Source organism: Vulpes lagopus, chromosome 2 (genome assembly GCF_018345385.1).
Source record: "Vulpes lagopus strain Blue_001 chromosome 2, ASM1834538v1, whole genome shotgun sequence".
NCBI classification, from domain to species: Eukaryota; Metazoa; Chordata; class Mammalia; order Carnivora; family Canidae; genus Vulpes; species Vulpes lagopus.
Window position 1 is genome coordinate 170,989,575 of NC_054825.1, and position 18,965 is coordinate 171,008,539.

At 47.7% G+C, this 18,965-nt stretch overlaps 1 protein-coding gene across 4 annotated transcripts in view; it reads right to left on the reverse strand.

Annotated features, from left to right (window-relative positions):
• The window catches only part of ACTN4 (actinin alpha 4), a 73,240-nt gene extending 54,860 nt beyond the window's left edge, over positions 1-18,380 (reverse strand). For 2 of the 4 annotated variants that reach the window (XM_041735191.1, XM_041735205.1), the window contains exon 1: positions 18,097-18,379. In XM_041735191.1, the coding sequence (XP_041591125.1) occupies positions 18,097-18,258 (162 nt within the window). In that variant the 5' untranslated portion in view covers positions 18,259-18,379. Of the gene's footprint in view, positions 1-18,096 lie in introns of all 4 variants that reach the window. The other 2 variants (XM_041735201.1, XM_041735185.1) reach the window with 2 other exon arrangements.
• Between the last annotated feature and the right edge of the window lie 585 nt (positions 18,381-18,965).

The window sequence follows — 18,965 nt, forward strand, 5'->3', positions numbered from 1 at the left end:
CCAGAAGAAAAATGACAAGATGCTAAGCTTGTCCTTTTTTCAGAGATGCTCCAGACGGTTCCTGGAGGCACATGGGAAGATTAACAACTTACAGGTGCCAACTCATGGCATGGGTGGTTTTCCAAAATGGTTTTTGTGGAAAAAACAGACACACAAAACTAGGCCTGTGTCTCAGTTTCCACACTTCACAACGGAGCCTCTCGTTCTTAGAGGAGTGGCAGCGTTCACCTAGTGCTGAACTTAGCACCCTGCCTTGTGGGCCACAAATCCCACTATAGAGAAAAGCACTAAATGCGGAATGGCTCAGAAAAGGCTGTCTCTTAAAAAGGCAGCAGCATTTTGAGGAGCAAAAATAGCAAGAGAGAATTTTTTAAACTTGGAGAAGTTGAACCCAGCTAAGAATATTTCAAAGACCCCCCCCCCCACTTATGATTTCCCTCCCCGCCCTGCTTTTCAATTGATTTGCCTCTTCTGAGGACAGCTAAACACACACACATTCACAAACTCCTTTTTTAATCCCACCAACCCTCCTCCCCCAAAGCCAGGCTCGCAATGACAGCTCCGAACAATGACATCACCCCAGGTTTGCCTCTTTGGCAGGGTCACCAATATTGTTTGCAGTGGATTTCCTGTAAAGGTTCTTAAGGCAGGAAACTAGTCCTGTGCCTTGAGTCCTCCGCCTGTTTTGAACCATCCTGTCAAGTTGAAACAAAGGCTTTTTGTGTTTTTTCCTTTAAAAAAAAAACCAAAACTTCCCTGCACTTTTAATGAGCACCTTAATTACAGCTAAAGAATTAGATATATTTACGGATGACCTCATGCCTGCTGATAATTAGCAATTTGAAAGACCTGGCACATCTTTAGCGCCGGTTCCTTCTCCTTCACCCCCTCCCAGAAGCGTTCAGGTTAATTACTAAGCTTGACCTTCCAAAGCAAAGTAGGTCTGGCCCAGTCAGCCCCCCTCCACCTGGGCTCCCAGGCGGAGAGGGGCTGTTCCTCCTTCTGAGTGGAGAATGGAAACTGCGTCAGAGAGGGTTGATTCGCCTGGGATAATGATGTAGGAGGGGTGACAGGTTTCTGGGGGGCCCTACTCTAAGTGCCGACAAGTTTTAATTAACGCCCGGGCTAATTCAACCCTGGCACAGTCAAGGGGAAGAAAACTGCTCATCTTGGAGAACGTGTTTCGATTTGTGAGTCCCAGGAGTGACGGAGGAGTGCCCCTCCAAGGGGGCTCCCACCGAGGACTCTTCCTATGTATGCTTCAGGTTCTCCTGGCCCGTGAATCCCAAAAGGAGGTACGGCTGACTCAAGCAGTTCCTTTCCATACACTTCTCTGTGCAAGAGGGGTGTGTGGGCCAGATTTGGAAAGCGCAAACCGGGTGGCCCTCCAGCAGGGTCCGCCTGCACCCCCACTACTCCCCCAATCGTCAGTTGTCCCTCCATTGTAACATTTTCCAATTTCCAAATTTGCTGCGGGCCTGCGCCCTGTTAGGGGAGAGGCTGGGAGGCGGACATTCTCCTCATTCTTTTGCCTTATTAGGTTATGGATTTGATTGCTTTTGGGGGGGATAGGGGCTAAGTTGAGGAATGGCATCAGGAAGTGACCTCCGGAAGGGGGGGCTCCCCCGGAGGAAGGCAGTACAGAGGATGGAAGAGCAGGCAGTGAGAAGCACTGGGGAAGGAACCCTGGAAGAAGCATGGCTCTGTGAAGCACTCTAGAAGGTCCCATGTTCCAGGTCAATGACTGGAACACCTCTACACCCTGTGATAGCATTTCTGCAAGTTATTTTTGGGGTTATCAGTGAGAAGCTCTTCCTCTTTCTACATCATTACCAGTTGAGGGATAGCAACACGACCTGAGGCTGTGGGTTGTTTCTAACTTGAGTGGATAAAGATTTTTTTTTCTTTAGAGGAAAGAGGATAGGGCAAGAAGGGGATCTAGGGAAAGAGCCCCTGGGCTGATCCCAAACTTAATAATAAGCTGTCTTACTCATGAAAAAGCCTTGCCAGCACTACCTATGGCTCATCCAGACATGAAACTGTTCAGGATTTGCAACTCTGAAATAAGCTACCTCCCTAGGTAATGAGGCCCAGATACTTGACAGAGAATTGGTCTTTGAAGGTGCTGGCTAGGTTTCAGAGTTCAGAGCTCCCTAAGAGAAGACTTGAAGAAAGTGGGTACATGTTCTGGGTTTTCACTGAGCTGCACAATTCAGCAGACCTCTTCAATTCCTTTATTTATTTATTTATTTATTTATTTATTTATTTATTTATTTATTTATTTATTTATGATAGGCACACAGTGAGAGAGAGAGAGGCAGAGACATAGGCAGAGGGAGAAGCAGGCTCCATGCACCGGGAGCCTGACGTGGGATTCGATCCCGGGTCCCCAGGATCGTGCCCTGGGCCAAGGGCAGGCGCCAAACTGCTGCGCCACCCAGGGATCCCTTCAATTCCTTTAAAGAGAAGATGCGGGGTGCTTGGGTGGCTCAGTTGGTAAAGCATCTGCCTTTGGCTCAGGTCATGATCCCAGAGTTCTGGGATGGAGCCCACATTGGGGCTCCCAGCTCAGTGAGGGGTCTCCTTCCCCCTCTTTTTCTTCCTGCCGCTCCCTACTTGTGCTTGTGCACTCTCTGTCAAATAAATAAATAAAATCTTTAAGAGAGAGAGAGAGAGAGAGAGAGAGAGAAGACATAAGCAGCTGAGCCCACCTGGATGCAGGCTGGTGAGCCGCTGAAATAATTCTGAGAAGCGTGCCAGGCACTGTGCCAGATGCTTTATATATACACTATCTCACTGAATCCTGGAATCATCTTGTGAGGTAGGATGATGACCCCTTCCAAAGGAGGACACTGAGGCTTAACCCCTATCACTTGCCCAGGGTCACACAGCCAGTGGGTGGAAGGAATGTGTGCAGAAGCTAGGTCTGTCTCCCTCTAAAGGCTGTGCTCTGACCCTCTTCCCACCACACACCTTCCACCACCTCCCGGTTCTGTCGCCAGAACCAAGCCTGGAGATGGCAGTGCAGGAACACCTCCCACAGGAGCTTCAGCACTCTCAACACCCCCTCCAGGCTTGCAGCTGCTTGGACCAAGAGACAGCCTGAATCCCAGTGACATCTGAGCCGCCTTCTCTGGTCTGGTGGGTAGGCTGGGTGCTATCGGTTAACCCACTAGCTGAGCAGGCATCTCTTCTCAGAGCCTGGGATTGTGCAAGAAACTTTGTGACCCTGTATATTCTGCAACTTCTCCCTGAGAAAGCTCTCCCAAAACACGGGTAGAGCAAGCATTCTCCCACTACAACCAATGAACCCCAGGTTCTCTCCACCAAGAAAGCCCACCTCCCTAACATCACAGCCTTTCAGAAGGGGGGGAGAAAGCATCTCTTAACGATTATGAGGCAGAGTCTGCCTCAAAGCCGTAACAAGCTAGGAAAGGAAACCAGCTAATGCTAATAGTCTGCAGCACTTTCTCCCTAACAGCACAAGCAGTGCTCTGGTGCCCAAGATACAAAGTCTGGCTCGCTCCAGGTAATACTTTCCACCTTCACCACCCCCACCAATCTTTCCACAGCAAACCTACTGGTCCCCCTCCCCCAGCAGTCTAAAAGATGGAAGCCAAAATAAAGGGGGGGGGGATCTCTGGGTGGCTCAGGGGTTTGGTGCCTGCCTTTGGCCTAGGGCGTGATCCTGGAGTCCCGGGATCGAGTCCCACGTCAGGCTTCCGGCATGGAGCCTACTTTTCCCTCCTCCTGTCTCTCTCTCTCTCTCTCTCTCTCTCTCTCTCTCATGAATAAATAAATAAATCTTATAAATAAATAAATAAATAAATAAATAAATAAAGGAAGGAAGGAAGGAAGGAAGGAAGCAAGCAAGCAAGCCAGCTTCTGCTGGGTGATTGCAGTCGCTACTTTACTTTCATGAGTTGATCTATGTCACAGGTCTCAAGCATCATCTAAAGGGAGAAAAACCCAACCTGAAACCACACAAAGAAAGAAGCATGGGCCAGCTACCCGAACCTTATCTTGCAGTGGGGCCAGAGTGCAACTCAAGTATGTCAATTTTGGAAAAGCATATCAAGGGCACTGTACTATCTGAGTCACACATTTGGCCGTGAGCACCTGAATGAATTTTTTTTTTTTTTTTTTTAAACACACTGGAGTATTTCCGGGGATGGGAACTCTTAAGTTCCACAAGCCAGCTCTAAGGCATTTATTTAAAGAATAGCACCTGTAAGCCGAGCTTGGCAGGCAAGAATAAACTTTCAAGGAAGAACACTTCCAGGCTACCCTCATTCTAGGGATGGCATGTTAACTGTGGCACACCAAGCCAACCAGGCTGTCAGGAGTCAACCCCATTCATTTGTGCAATCTCAATACAGAAATGCCTCTTCCAGCTTGGAGTGGTCATCTGGACTATGCAGCAGCACACACCCGGAGAGGCTGTAAGGCACAAGGCTTGGAGAGACTCTTAGATCTAAGAACCAAGTCTCTCTGTTCCTTTTCCTAAAGCCTGCGCTTATTCTGAAGGGACCACCAGCAAGCTGAAAGCACTCTTAAAGAGTACTCAGGGCACACTCCCACATAGGGAGGGGTCCAGCCTGCCTACAATAGTTCTGAAAGTGACAGGACCTGCCAATGGCTATGGATTCAGACCCTGGGGTCTGGCTACTCAGAGCTTCCAAGGTATAGTTAAGATATACCAGACATGGTACCTCAAATGTGAAACTCCCCACAAGACAGTGCTCATCAGGGGAAGGAACAGGCAGGACTGCTCGAAAGAGACATCTCAGGAATACTGTTCAATTGCACACAAGAGACCCCCTAACACTTCTCCCAGAAACCTGCACACCACTGGGGCAAAGGCCCACCCCTCCTGCACACTCACCTCCTTTATGAAAGTTTCCATGACTGACCCCACCTGCCCTTATTCACCCCTTTCCTCTCCCAGGACACAGCTAGAGTGCTGTAGGCCTTTCGGTGTGCCGCTTAATGTCCTCCTGACGTCTCATGTGGCTTTGCTTTCTCCCCAATTACACCGTGAGCTCCTTGAGAGTGGGTTGGGTCTCCGGTTTCTTTCATACCCCCAAAGGCTCGGCGCAGAGCTCTGCTCTGCAGAGGGGCCCAGTGAGGGTTGTTGTCTGGCCCTGGCGGTCATGTTTCTACCTGAGTGCTGGACTCCAGGGCTCATGAAGCCCCAACTCATGTTACACAACATGCTGGCTGGCTATAAAATGCAGACACACTTTGGTCAGCAGCCCCCAATTCTGCTACCCAAGTGACAGCTGCTGAAGTCTCTCAAAAGACCTTCCTCCAAGTCTTTACAGTGCAATGGAAAGAGACAGCTTCCCCCACACACACCCCACTCCCCTCCCCCGTCTCACCCCAAGAAAGCCTTTTCTATCTGCAGGAACAGCCTGGAGCAGGTTCAGCTCAGCATAAATGCATAATAAGCCACCCACCGTGGAAACTTACAGCTGTATCCCAAACGTGGAGTAGGACTCAATATAATCGGCCACGTTTTCCATTTTCCATACACTTTCTTCCCACTCTGAACTGGTTTTATAAAGGGGAGGTTTTATGTTTGTATTTAAGAGGATAAAGATAAACACTTATCTCTCCTCCTATACAGCTACTTAAAAGATTTAACAAGTTCACATGGGTATGCTGCCAGGAGAATGGAAACCTCACCATCTTCTTTCCAGCTGAAGCAGCTGGGCTGGCCATGCTACCACAGGACACCTTCATACTCATTCACTCCTTTATATTGTCAACAGGGATGATTTCTGCAGCCGAGCTGCATTAAGGGCAGGGCGAGAGAATTCCAGCCCACATTCACGATGGACACCTTATGATCTGTGAACTTAGCTTCTTGCTGAGTGCTGTGTATACAGTCAGGAGTGTCTATGGATAGCCCAGAGCTGTTGCTGTTCCTCCCTGAGTAAAAGCCACATAACTAGTCTGACAAGGTGTGCCTTCAGATGGGGAGCCATGGGCCAAATGAAATCCAATGTCACTGGATTGGCTTCCAGTGGGGTATGGAAGGCTGAACGCCTCAATCAGCCTGCATGTATGTCTCTCTGAATTAGAACCATGCTAGCTATAACTCAACCTGACCAAGAGAAACAAGGGGGAAATATTGAGTAAATGGAAGACGGATTTACAGAGAAAGGGAGGTCCTAGGAAAAGAGCCAGTTAAAAAAATCAGGCTTCCTGGCTTCCCACTTCAAAGAGGGAACCACATTTTACCAAAGATGCTTTATAAATCAAGCAGCCTCTTGATGGGACTGAAGGGGACTGGAATTTGTTCAGAGGGTAAGAGTTGAGTTCTGTAAGAGAGACACTACAAAGCCACATGAGCCCGCAGTGCTGTAAAACTCCAGATTCAAAAGTTACCAGTGCTTTAATCAAACACAGGTGTCTACTGCAGCAATAAGCAGAGGGATAATTGAAGCTTTTGTTCAGTTTAATGCTCCATCGTCCCAGGGTTCCCACTTTAGAAGTCAGTTCTGGTTTGGCCAGTCCAGAGACTCTGAGAGGAAAGGGTTACAGGGCCAGAGTTCTGGAAGTAGGAGATTCCTGGCCTAATGGGAGTCCAAGAGGCACTGAATCTGCAGATTCTAGGCCTCATCACCATTTCCAACAAAAAAGCTCTAAGAGATCTGGCTGGGACCATCCTTTGTACATGCCCTGCTCTGGCCACTCTGGCCTTCTTTCTCCTCCTCATGGCCTCCACACTTTCTTCCCCCCTGCTTGAAAGAGCCTCCCTGTAGTGTTCTCTTGGCTCCCTCTTTCCCATCCCTTAGGGAACAGCCAATATGTTCTGTCTTCCAGGATCTTCCTCTTGGAGGTACCTGGGTGGCTCAGGTCATGATCTCAGGGTCCTGGGATTGAGCCCTGCATTGGGCTCTCTACTCAGCAAGGTAGAGAGCTCTCTCTCTCTGTTCTTCCTCTCCTCTCAAATAAGTAAATAAAACAGAAAGAAAGAGGGACGCCTGGGAGGCTCAATGGTTGGGCATCTGCCTTCAGCTCAGGATGTGATCCCGGAGTCCCACATCGGGCTTCCTGTGTGGAACCTGCTTCTCCCTCAGCCTCTCTCTCTCTCTGTGTCTCTCATGAATAAATAAGATCTTAAAAAAAAAAAAAATCAAAGAAAGAAAGAAATCTTCCTCTTGATCTAAAGTACCTGCACTGCACCCTACTCCCCTCACCCACCTCCCCCCCAAGCCATTCCCAATCACTAGATTAGTGTTTGTAGATATGAGAGCACAGGCTTGAAGGCCAGACCTTCGAGGTTCAAGCCCTGGCACTGTTGTCCAGACAAGTGACTTAAACTTTCATGGCTCCATTTTTACACCTGTCCTGTAAAGGTAATACCACCTACCTCACAGGATTACACAAGTGAGTCCAGGTAAAGCACTCAGAATAGAGTTGAGCACAGGGTAACACACTAGCGATTATTAATTAGTATTTAATTCACACTACAACACACAATCCTATCTGAAATTGCCTTGTTTTATTTACATGCTTGCTCTCTGTCTTCCCCACCAGCCTATAAATAGACCAAGAACATACAGAAATGAGATGGAAGATGGTTTGCATTTGGTCATCTGAGTTCCTGGGTGACTACTGGCCAATCCCAAAATGGGGAGCGAGCTCCCCAAATTGCCCACATTCTGACATAACTGAACCCACAAAGCCTGAACTGCTACTCAGAAGTCTCATGTTTAAACAATGCTTGGAATGTTTGATAGGAACATGCACTTATTTTTAGGCAAGAAAGTTGTCTCCTAAGCTAACCCTGTGGCCCTGGAGCAGGCCGTATTTGGCAAGAATTGCTTTGTGGTTGTTTATTAAAGAGGCCCAGAACTTTCCCAAGTCTAAGGTAGCTGCAAAGAGAACTGAATGCACTTTGAGTCTTCTGTTTTTAAGATCAAAGCTTGTTCCCTCTGAATCTCTAAGCTGTTTCTGGGCAGCAGGTAAGAGCTGAGTGCCACTCCTTGATGCAGCTTTGGGCCAGGATCCCTTAACCCACCATCCCTAAAATGGATTGCAGCTCTCAATGGATCAAATTCTTTTCCGCGGATCGTCTTTGTGTGAGTTAAAGAAAATTACAAAAAGTTTCCAAAATGGTCAAGAAGGCCCCCCAAACCCGTCTAGGTATTTCCTCTTACTGTACCCAGCAGACACAGCTCTGGATGACTACAGGCCTGACATCTTTGAAAAAGACATCTTGATACAGACCTTTCTGTTTTACAGAAAGCCAAATCCTACCAGGCTTGGCAGCATAGCTCAAATGACTCCCCACATCCACCCCTCCCCAAAAAAAGAGAAAAGAAAAGGAAAAAGAAAAGGAAAAAGAAAAGAAAAGAAAAGAAAAGAAAAGAAAAGAAGAAAAGAAAAGAAAAGAAAAGAAAAGAAAAGAAAAGAAAAGAAAAGAAAAGAAAAGAAAAGAAAAGAAAAGAAAAGAAGCCTCACAATCCTGGTGATGTTTACTGTCTGGATACCTTCCAGGACTGGTTAGCAGACCCCGCCTGTAAGAAGGGTTGATTCATCAATCAGACTGCCCCTTGAACCACCAGCCTGGAAAACCAGCTGCTTCCAGACATTTTGAATTTTGAAGCTGATTTTATATCATAAGCCAGAACTAGATCATACAGACCAATAAAATTATTTTTTTTAAGATTTTACTTATTCATGAGAGAGACACAGAGAGAGGCAGAGACATAGGCAGAGGGAGAAGCAGGCTTCCTGCGGGGTACCTGATGTGGCACTCGATCCCAGGACCCAGGATCACAACTTGGGCCAAAGGCAGATGCTCAACCACTGAGCCACCCAGGTGCCCACTAACCAATAAAACTAAAGAAATAAAAATAAATAAATAAATAAATAAATATATATATATATATATATATATATTTTTTTTTTTTTTTTTTTTTTTAAACCAAAAGCAAAGACAACCAGACACTTCCAAACACAATCTATGGCGGTAGCAGGAGCCAAATAAGCACTTTGTAAAAAATGTTTAAAATTTTCATCAGACTCAGAGTTTACTGTAAAGATATTCAATTCCTTAAAGGAAAGCGGGGGAAGCAACAGGGAGAAAAAAGTTTATTTACTGTCGGAGCTGGGGTAGGAAGGATGTGGATTTTTTTTTTTTTTTAAATGTTATCATGGAATGAACCGCACTTGGGATTTGCTGGAAACTTTAGAGTTCTTTTTAATTTGTCAGTGTTTGTGAAAGCAGGCAAAAGATGCAGGCACATTCTGCCCTGCTATTAAGAAGTCACATAGCTGAAATTCCAACTCTAAATGCCTAGAGAAAAAGCACACGTCCCAGCCACAAAGCCAACAGGGGCTTTCATGCTGTAAGCTTTTCCTTCTTTCTCTCTCCTGCACAAACACACACCCTCACCCCTCATCCATAAGAGGGACTAGACTGGTCGGTGTGATTCCTGTGATTCCTGCACAACAGAGGCTCCTCGTCCACCTACCCAGCATGGCCACCATGCCCCTGGATATTTTCCTAGGAAATCAGTTGGCATCATATTTCTGCCCAAGAGCCCAACATTCCAACATTAGTGCTGCCTCTGGTGTGGAGGCACTCCCCAAAACAATAAATAGGCGACTCAGTTCCCATGGTGATATTAACTAAATACCTTTTACTCACACCCAGATGTAGACAGATCATAGGGCACTCATATGCTGACTATTATACACATACACACACACACACACACACACACACGGACTAGGACAATGACCCTGACAGAAGGAGGCTTCCAGCACTGCCTTGGCACTTGGTGAAAGAAGGCCGATCATTTCAATAACACAAGCTGAAGACCCACCAAGCCTTCTAGAGTGACAGTCCCTCAAACAACCTCCCAGCAAGGCTGGCTGTTGAATCACCTTCAAGCTTCCACCCGTGACATTTCTTCTACTCGCAAATTGGCCTTCTTGGCCATCGAAATGAAATACGTATTTAAAAAAGAAAAAAAATGCACTCATACTACTTCCTGTTGTGCCTCCAGCCTGGATGGCTGATGATTAAGACATTTTTAAATCAGTCATTATTGTTCAGGAGGTAGGACATGAAAACTCTTAATCTTAGGGTTTTTGGAGATTAAAAAACCAGACTGTTCTCACACATGGAGAACAAGGAGCAAAGCCGACTGCCTGCCTTCCGCACTGCCTCCCATCCACCTAGAATGTGGCTTCCACCCACTGTCAACAGCCATCGGGGAGGGGGAGAAGATGAAAAGAAAAACCCACTAGAAAGCCAGTGACAGACATCACTCAGACCCACACCTTTGGGGGGGAAACTTTAAAAAGCATAAAACAAACCACAATGTCTTCTTTATTCCTGCCCGAAGCTGAAGACACAAATGCTATTGTATTGCTGGTGTTCTAGCATCCCATTCAATCATTTCAACACCGTCAACGATATTTCCCAAGATGACTTCATTGTGCTGGGCGAGTAGTAACTGCCACTTTCAACTACTCTTGCCCTGTGTGGATGGTTCCACTGGAAAACAAAGAATCTGTTCTGCTCTGATATTTGGAAGAAAAACATTTAAATAAGCCTTTCTTAACTCGGCAGGAGGGCACTGCTTTCCTCTCAGGATCTCAGATTCAAATACCCAAACAGCATAGCACTGTATTCATGGGGGGCAGCCAAACTTCCAGAGTGTATGTGTACGAAAACTGGAGTCTTAAAAAGAAAAAGAGCATATATTCTTATATTTACAACGTGGCCCAGGTTTCTTAAAAAACAAACAAACAAACAAAACCTAACAGTTGAAAGCAAAGATAGGGCATCTGGGTGGCTTAGTCAGTTAAGCATCTACCTTCGGTCCTGGGATTGAACCCTGCATTGGGCTCCCTGCTCAGTGGGGAGTTTGCTTCTCCCTCTCCCTGCTGCTCCCCCTGCTTGTGTGCATGTGAGCTCTCTCTCTCCCTAATACATAAATAAAATCATTTTTTTTAATTTAAAAAAAGAAAAAAGAAAGCAAAGATATATCCAGTGTCATCCAATTTTGAGTGATATGTGGGACATAGGGCAAGCAGGATAGGCAGTGTGTTCCTGGGTAAGTCACTCTGCTCTGACTCTCATGGAATCTTTCCAGGGTCAAATGAGATAGTTTTTTCCAAAAGTGGCAGGCACATATGGGAGATTTTAAGGGTTATTCATATCCTACATTAATCCTCGAATCACTGTGAGGTTATTCCTTTGATTTCTTGTAAACCTTCTGATTACTTCAAAGAGAAAGTCTCTGCTTGGCACTGTGGATCTTTAGCACTTCACTAATACTTGCCAAATTCTCTTTTTAACAAACGGAGCAGAGCTCAGGCCCAGAGCCTTCAGCAGGAATAACACCTAGCTGGAATTTAACGACATCAGTTTTGTTTTCAGCATGTTTATTTTCCCAGTTTCCTTCTATTTATGGCCAGGGAGGCTGACTTTTTCATTTATCATACTTATATAACTTTTCCTTTTAAAACTGAAGAAAGGCAAATTAACTCTAAAAAAAAGTCTTAATTATATAAAAGTAAAATGGGCATGGAAAAGTCACAAATGGCTGAAGTTTAGGAAACAGGGAGATAAATCACAGAAGCAAGGATTTTGAGGGATGAGGGGGAATGCTGCTCTGGCTGGGGAGCCACTGTCTTTTCCAGAAATTCAGGATGGGCCCTCACTATTGGGGAGATGGGGGCTCATCCCAGGAAGGCAGGAGCCAGCATAGAAATAGGTGGCAAATATCAAATCTCCAATAAACTCAATCCACTGGCTTTCCAATAACTCTTCAATAAATTATGCCCAAGAAAAAGACCACTGGCTTCTCCCAGAGTAACTGCAGCTCCAACTAAAGAGAAGGCAACCAAGTTACACCAACCAGCTTTTCAAAACTTTCCCTGGACATTCCAAGTTAATGCATCGATTGTTTACAAAGGAAGGGGGAGGGGGAAGGGACGTGAAAGAACACCACAACCAAAAAAGGCACAACACCAAGGCGAATGTCTCAGAGATTTTTATAATCCCAGGCAGACTGCTACTTGGATAAAACTTTCCCAGCACTGATGTAAAGACCCCCCTGCCCATTGAAAGATTTCACTTTCTGGGAGATGCAAGATCCTTCTCCTCCTACCACCCCCCCCCCCCCCCCCAAATAAGATCGTTCTTTACAGAGTCCGGAATTTAATATGATTGTTTCTTTTGATTCACTGACCCTTACATACTCCTTGATACCTGGAATACTGACTAAAATGTAACTCATAAACCTTCTTGAAACAAAGCAAGTGCTAGTGTGCCACTTTCAGACACTTTATAACAAATTCTGGCGCCTTGACTGCCAACACTGTAAAACTAAGTTTCCTTGTAACTGTGCTTTGATGTTTTAAACTTTAAACTCATCCTAAAGGATACTGTCTTGAGCTCTCACACCACCCATGATATAAAGACGTCTTTCAAACCTCCATGGATGACAGAATTTGCATCCGCTCAAGTAGAAACTTCCGTCTGCCTACCTTTCCCTTTCTTAGGTGTTTCAATTACCACTGTCACTGAATGACCAACCTGCTGTCGCTTGCCTTCCATTTCCATGAAAAAAGAAAAGGGGAGGAGAGGAATTTGAACCAGGTAACAGGAGTGTTTTGTTATTCTGTAAAATAAATCCATAAATAAAGGCAGTGGAAGGGAATCTGGGGGAAGGGACCTGAACCTGACTGATGAGATGAGATGAGACCTTGGACATCACTAAGCGAAGGAAAGAGGGACAAAGCTGAGCAAGACACTGGTCTAGAATATACTCCATGCCAGGGAAGAGAGAAACATGTAGATATTTTGGCTATTCAGAAAACCTGAGCAAGTGATCCTGGGACAAACAGGTGTTCGCTAATTATTTTTGCCCTTCTCCTTTCCTCCCCTCCCCCCAAAAAAACAGAAGCAGCAGGGAATCCTTGTTTTAAGAAGCCTTAAGATCTGGTCAAAGGTTTGTACAATTCCTAGCACACTACAAATCAATACAGCACAAGCTGAAGGTGTCCACCTCAACAGTCTTAGAAATTCCTTCAGCCTTCTCAAATCAATTCTTTTTTTATTCCATTCTCTCTTCTGTCATCTGCTAGACAGCACTGCCAGGTAACTTGTACAATCACTCAGGGTAACTCTGAAAAACAGTGCTGTCTGGCCAAAGTCCACCAGGACTGCAGTCTACGTTTAGAGATTTTATCTATTTATTTATTTATTCGAGAGAGACAGATCATGAGCAGGCGGAAGGGCAGAGGCAGAGGGAAGAGCAGGCTCCCCGCTGAGCAGGGAGCCCATGGAGGGGCTCCATCTCAGGACCCCAGGATAATGACCTGAGCTGAAGGCAGCCCCTTCACTAACAGAGCCACCCAGGTGCCGCAACTGAAGTCTACATTTAAATGACAAAAGTCGGGAGGCCTGGGTGGCTCAGTGGTTGAGCATCTGCCTTTGGCCCAGGGTATGATCCTGGAGACCTGGGTTCGAGTCCCCCTGCATACAGCCTGCTTCTCCCTCCGCCTATGTGTGTGTCTTTCTCTGAATAAATAAAATTCTAAAAAAAAAGGGGGGGGGGTCAAATAAATAAGTAAATGACAGAAGTCCCCATCCCAGAGGCTTAACACTAGAATCCACACTTGTCCCTGTTGTCCTGAAATCTGATTAAGAAGACTTTTTGAGGGATCCCTGGGTGGCACAGCGGTTTAGCGCCTGCCTTTGGCCTGGGGTACGATCCTGGAGACCCGGGATCGAGTCCCACGTAGGGCTCCCGGTGCATAGAGCCTGCTTCTCCCTCTGCCTATGTCTCTGCCTCTCTCTCTCTCTCTCTCTCTCTCTCTCTCTCTGTGACTATCATAAATAAATAAAAATTTAAAAAAAAAGTTAAAAAAAAAAAAGAAGACTTTTTGAGAGCGCCATCCTGTGTCTTAATTGACCTCCCTGGCAGCAAGGGCATTCGCCAGGATACTATAGCACTACCCTTCATTTCCTGGGTTGTTTCCTCCAACGTGCTCACCAAACTTTCGCCACAATGAAGCCCACTTGAGGCCAGGCAATCAGCTGCCCTTAAATAAAACCATCTACCACCAGTTCCAACCCAAGAATGAGTCAGCTCCCTGCCGCCAGGTAGCTTAGCTAACTAGCCTCCTTGTTGGTCTTGGAAGCCAGAACCAGGGAGGGTGTTTCAAAACGCAGAGGGCAATTCTGGGTTGCCGCCCAGGACCGCCTAGGATTAGATGAAACAACAGGCACCGCTCCCATTTCATGGTACCAACTCTCAACTGAACAAGTGTGAATGGCTACAAGGGGTGCAGTTACTCCCAGGCCACCCTCCCAGACCTCACCTCTTTGGCAGTCACCAGGAAAGAAAACCATGTTCTAAGACACGTTTTCAGCGATTGGGGAGGGAATAGTGCTAGTAGCCGAGTAGCTTTCTCTATCCCTCTCCTGAGTATAGCTGTCCCCCTCTCATATTTATAGTCTTACTTCTAGATGATAATTAAGTTTGATGGGGTTTTTAAAAATTGCTATTAATTTTTTTTAGGTATATTATTTAATTCTGAAAGCCGCTAAGGACCTGTCAATCTTAGCCAGAACCCAAGAGGAAAGCAATTACAGTAATGGAACAAAATAACAGATGGCTACTTTGAGGCCCCTATTGTCAGGCTTAAAAAAAAAAAAAACCTGGAGAAAAATGAACCATCAGAACTTTCAAATAATTAACTCACCCTTGATAGAGCCCAAGCTAAAGGTCAGGGATCTAACCTGAGGCCCTGCAAACAGTGATGTTTCAAGGAACAAGCAAGCTTAGCGAAGGAGGCGATCCTTCTTGCTATGTTGAGAGGGGATCCATCTGAAGGAGCTAAGAAGAGACAGCTCCTGTCCAGGAGAGCAAGGAATAATACCAAGGCTACCCAGGACCCTCTCAGACGCTGGGAAAAGGAACTGTGGCAGAGAACTGTACTTGCTGGAGCATTTACTCAAAACCCAGGCCAGTCCTTCTCCTATCTCCCAGGAGGACACTCAGGGCCTTCCACGTCAGAACTGTTCTATAACCTACTTAGCAGGTTGGTTACAAGGGTCCCTAGAAGTCAGAGCAAATGGCTTCAGGTCAAAGTGAGAACCATCAGATGCTACATACACCCTGACTCAAACCAACCCTGGCCTAATTCCTGGAACTTGGAATACAACTCCAAGCACTTTACGGGACTGCAGTGATCCTGGAAACAGATTTTCAGGATACGTGAGTGTGCACAAGATACTCACAGGACTACCACTCACTCTCCCTGTGCCAATGGCTCAGCAAGGCAAGAAGGGCAACCTGTCATTCACTTAAGCGACACTGTAATGCAGAAAAACTCGCCCAGACTGTTTGAGGGGTGGGGGGGTAGTTCTTCTTAGAAGGAAAAGAACAGTACAAATTTGTGTACATGTTCCTTTCCATCATTCCTTCCCCCATTTCATAAAGGATCCCTATTCCATAATAGGAAAGTGCACAGCGGTGAAGCAATATTTTCCCCCAAAGAACAGCTATGTGTAAATATTTGCTGCGGTAGGTATAAAGCAGGACATGCTAGAATCTGACCCTTATTGAGAACTGAAAGCGGCTTGTATTAGAGAACACTGTGAGCCACCCTTTCCCTCAACCTTGCCTGGTCCTTGAGGAAGGGAAGAGGGAAAAATAATACACAGCAGGCAGGGCCTTGGGGTTCTGGTGAGTCCTCGCTCCCACCCAGGGCCTGAATGGTGCTCTGGCCTCACCCTGTGCGCAAGGGAGACTTAACCACGAAGGAGCACACACCCTAACTGCCAGAAGGGAGTGGAAATGAGCTAGCAAAAGGAGTCACCTGGGGAGGCATAGAAGACAGGAAGGGAGGGAAAAGGAAGGTTTCCCCCCCTCTTCCCACCACCTGACCGAAAAAGCCTCATTCTCCCAAGCACCTGGAGCTGGAGAAGTCAGATCCCAAAAATACTCAACAACAACCCCATGGAACCCCTGTTCCCCTCCCAACTTTCCAAGTGTCTTGGCGACCCTTAACCTTTGCCACCCTGGCAAGGCCTCAGGCAACAAATTCTTGTTGGGACTACAGGCTAGATCTTCTCCCCTCAAAAAGCATTTTCACATCAGATCATCTCAACCTGGCCACCCTGAGATAGGTGGAGATAAGGAGAAGAACACCACCACCAACCTGCCACTCCCCCACTCCTGATGAGGAAATTCAAGCAGAGCTTGGGAATTTACCCAAGGTCATGCCAGGCCCCACCCCAGGCCGCCCTGGAACAGCTGCCCCTTTCACCCTTCCCCTCCGCACTGGGCACTCTGCACTTGGGCCCCCAGGGTACCAATTCATACCTTTAAGAGGCTTCCAGTCACACTCCTCTCACTCAAACCCCTTGAGTCTGCCCTATGTTCCTGAAAAAGTTCCACCAAATCCGCCCTCCCTAAGTTCCAACACCATACACATCCACTTCTGTAGGCCTCGCAGAAGGGTCTGCTTCCACACCCCCAACTCTCATTTTACAGATGACAGACCTGTACTAAGAGAGAAAGGCAGGGTCTTGCCCAGGACCACAAAGCTGATTAGTGACAAATCTGGGAAGAAAATTCAGATCTCCTGAACGTACTAAAAGCTTCTAACTTCGAGTACCTCCCACTCTCTTCACACACTTTAAACCATCTCTCCAAACACACACATCCACTCAACACTCTCCTTTCTTTAGCTCTTTCTGCGCACAAGCCCTCTCTTCTATCACTGGAGAGCCCCCCCACACACACACCTTCTCTGGGCCTCCCACTCCTCTTGGTCTCCTTTTCACTGCTGTGGTTCCCCCGCTAAGCAGCTTCCACACCCCAACATACCACCTGAGAACAGACCCTGCTTTCAGGGTCCATTCACCCCCCACCCCACCAAAGACACAATTCTTCCCTGACCCTCTCCCTGTCCCCCACCCCCAAACACACTCTGTAGTCCTGCGACTGTACCTCTAGAAGCCCTCCCCCCCAAATTCCTTTCTCAGTCCATCCATCACACACTGCCTTCCTAATGAGACTTTCATTTTCCTAAACTAATCTCCCTCATTACCCGCCATTCCGCCGCTCCCATTCTTTCTTTCCAGGATGCTCACCTTTTCCACACTACCTTTTCCTTAGGCTCCTCCAAACTCTTGGCTGAGCTTTTCAACCTTCCATCAGTTCTTCAGAATCCCCTCTTCAAAACACTCCAGGTTCCCTCTGCATCCCCCCTTCCACCTCTCCATCCCTCCATCAATTCCTCTTACTCCTCCCGCCTCCCACTCAGAACAGGACACCCCAAATAAATCTCTTCAAACACTTCTTAGGACTCCGTACCTTCTTTCATTTGCACCCCTGCCCCCCCTCCCCCAACACCCCAGTCTCACACCCACTTCTTTCCTCTGCCCCTCTCCTTTTCCAAGTCTCCCAGGTGCCCCCACTACTCGTCAGACTCCACATCCCTCTCTTAGTACCCCCCTACTCCATCCTCAGACTTCCAGAATCTCCACCCCCTTTAGAACTCCCCCAACCCCAAGGTTCTTCAGAGCTTTCTGCACTCCAAATAACCCCCTCCACCTCTCAGCCCCTCCTCAGGCTCCCCCAAACATCAATTCCATCCTGGCCCATAAATTCCAGACTCCTCCGTTCGTCTCCGCACCCCCAACCATCCTCTGACCCTTCCATCCCGCCTCAGACCCCAATTCCATTTTAGAGCCTCCAAGCATCTCGGTTTCCCCCAGTTCCCCGCCCAGACCCTCCAATTCCTCCATCGGGCTGATTTCGTTTTTTGGTTTTGGGGGTTTTTTTGTTGTCGTTGTTTTTGACTTCCATATTCCCTACTCGGCCGCCAATTATTTTTTTTCAGGCTCCCAATTCCTTGCTCAAGTTCTACAGTTTCTTCTCAGGACTACAAATCCCTTCCCGGTCCCGCCAATTCCTTCTCCTGACCCCCCGATTCCCATCACGGACCCTCCAATTCCCTCTCGAGACCTCCAACCCCCTTCCAGCGCCCCAACCTCCCTGCGAAGCCCCCCCCTTGGGCCCGTCCGGCCCGCGGGCCGCGCACCTTGCGCTGCTGCTTCTCCCAGGCCGGGTCCAGCAGCAGGTCCCGGTCCCAGTCGTCTTCCTGGGCCATGTAGTCGCCCATGCTTCCCCCGCCGCCGGCGCCATTGCCCCCGCTGCTGGGGCCGTACTGGTACGACTGGTTCGCCGCGTGGTAGTCCACCATTCCGCCGCCTCTCGCTCGCCCACCAGCCCGTCCGCTCCCGCCTCAGCTCCCGCCCCTCTGCCCGAGCCTCCTCCGCCGCCGCCGCCGCCGCTTCGGCCGCTTCAGCCCGCCCTCCCGCAGCGCCTGCGCACTGCCTGCCGCGCCTGCGCACTGCGCCGCCGCCGCCGCCCTCTCGCGCGCGCGCGCACCTCCTAACCAGAAATCGCTGAGACCCGCGTCGGGGAGTTCGGCGCCTGCGCAGAGCCCACTTCCCCTGCCGCGCCTTCAGCTCAGGTACGCGCCGCGTCCTCTCTTCCGCGTGAGCGCGCGCGTCCTCTGCGTGTGGGCGGGGCCAGGTCATGAATGATTCATGAGGCGGGGTCTCGCCTTCAAGCCTTAACCTGCTCGGGCCTGGAACGTGTGTCTTCCCGGTCAGCAACACAAACTCAGCAAGTATTTATTAAACGCCTACTGTGTGCCAGATCATGTTTTATTACCCATTGGCACTAAACAAGATAGGCAAAAATTCCTGCCCGCTTGGAACTACCTTCTAGTGAAGGAAGGTAACAGTCGTAGGAAGTATGTATGCCAGGGTGGTAAGTGTTATGGAGAAAAATTAAGCATAAAAAAAAAAAAAAAAGAAAAGAAAAATTAAGCATGAGCTGGAATGTCAAACAGTAGTCAGGGCAGGCTTTGCAGAAAAGGAGGACATTTGAATCCAGACCTGG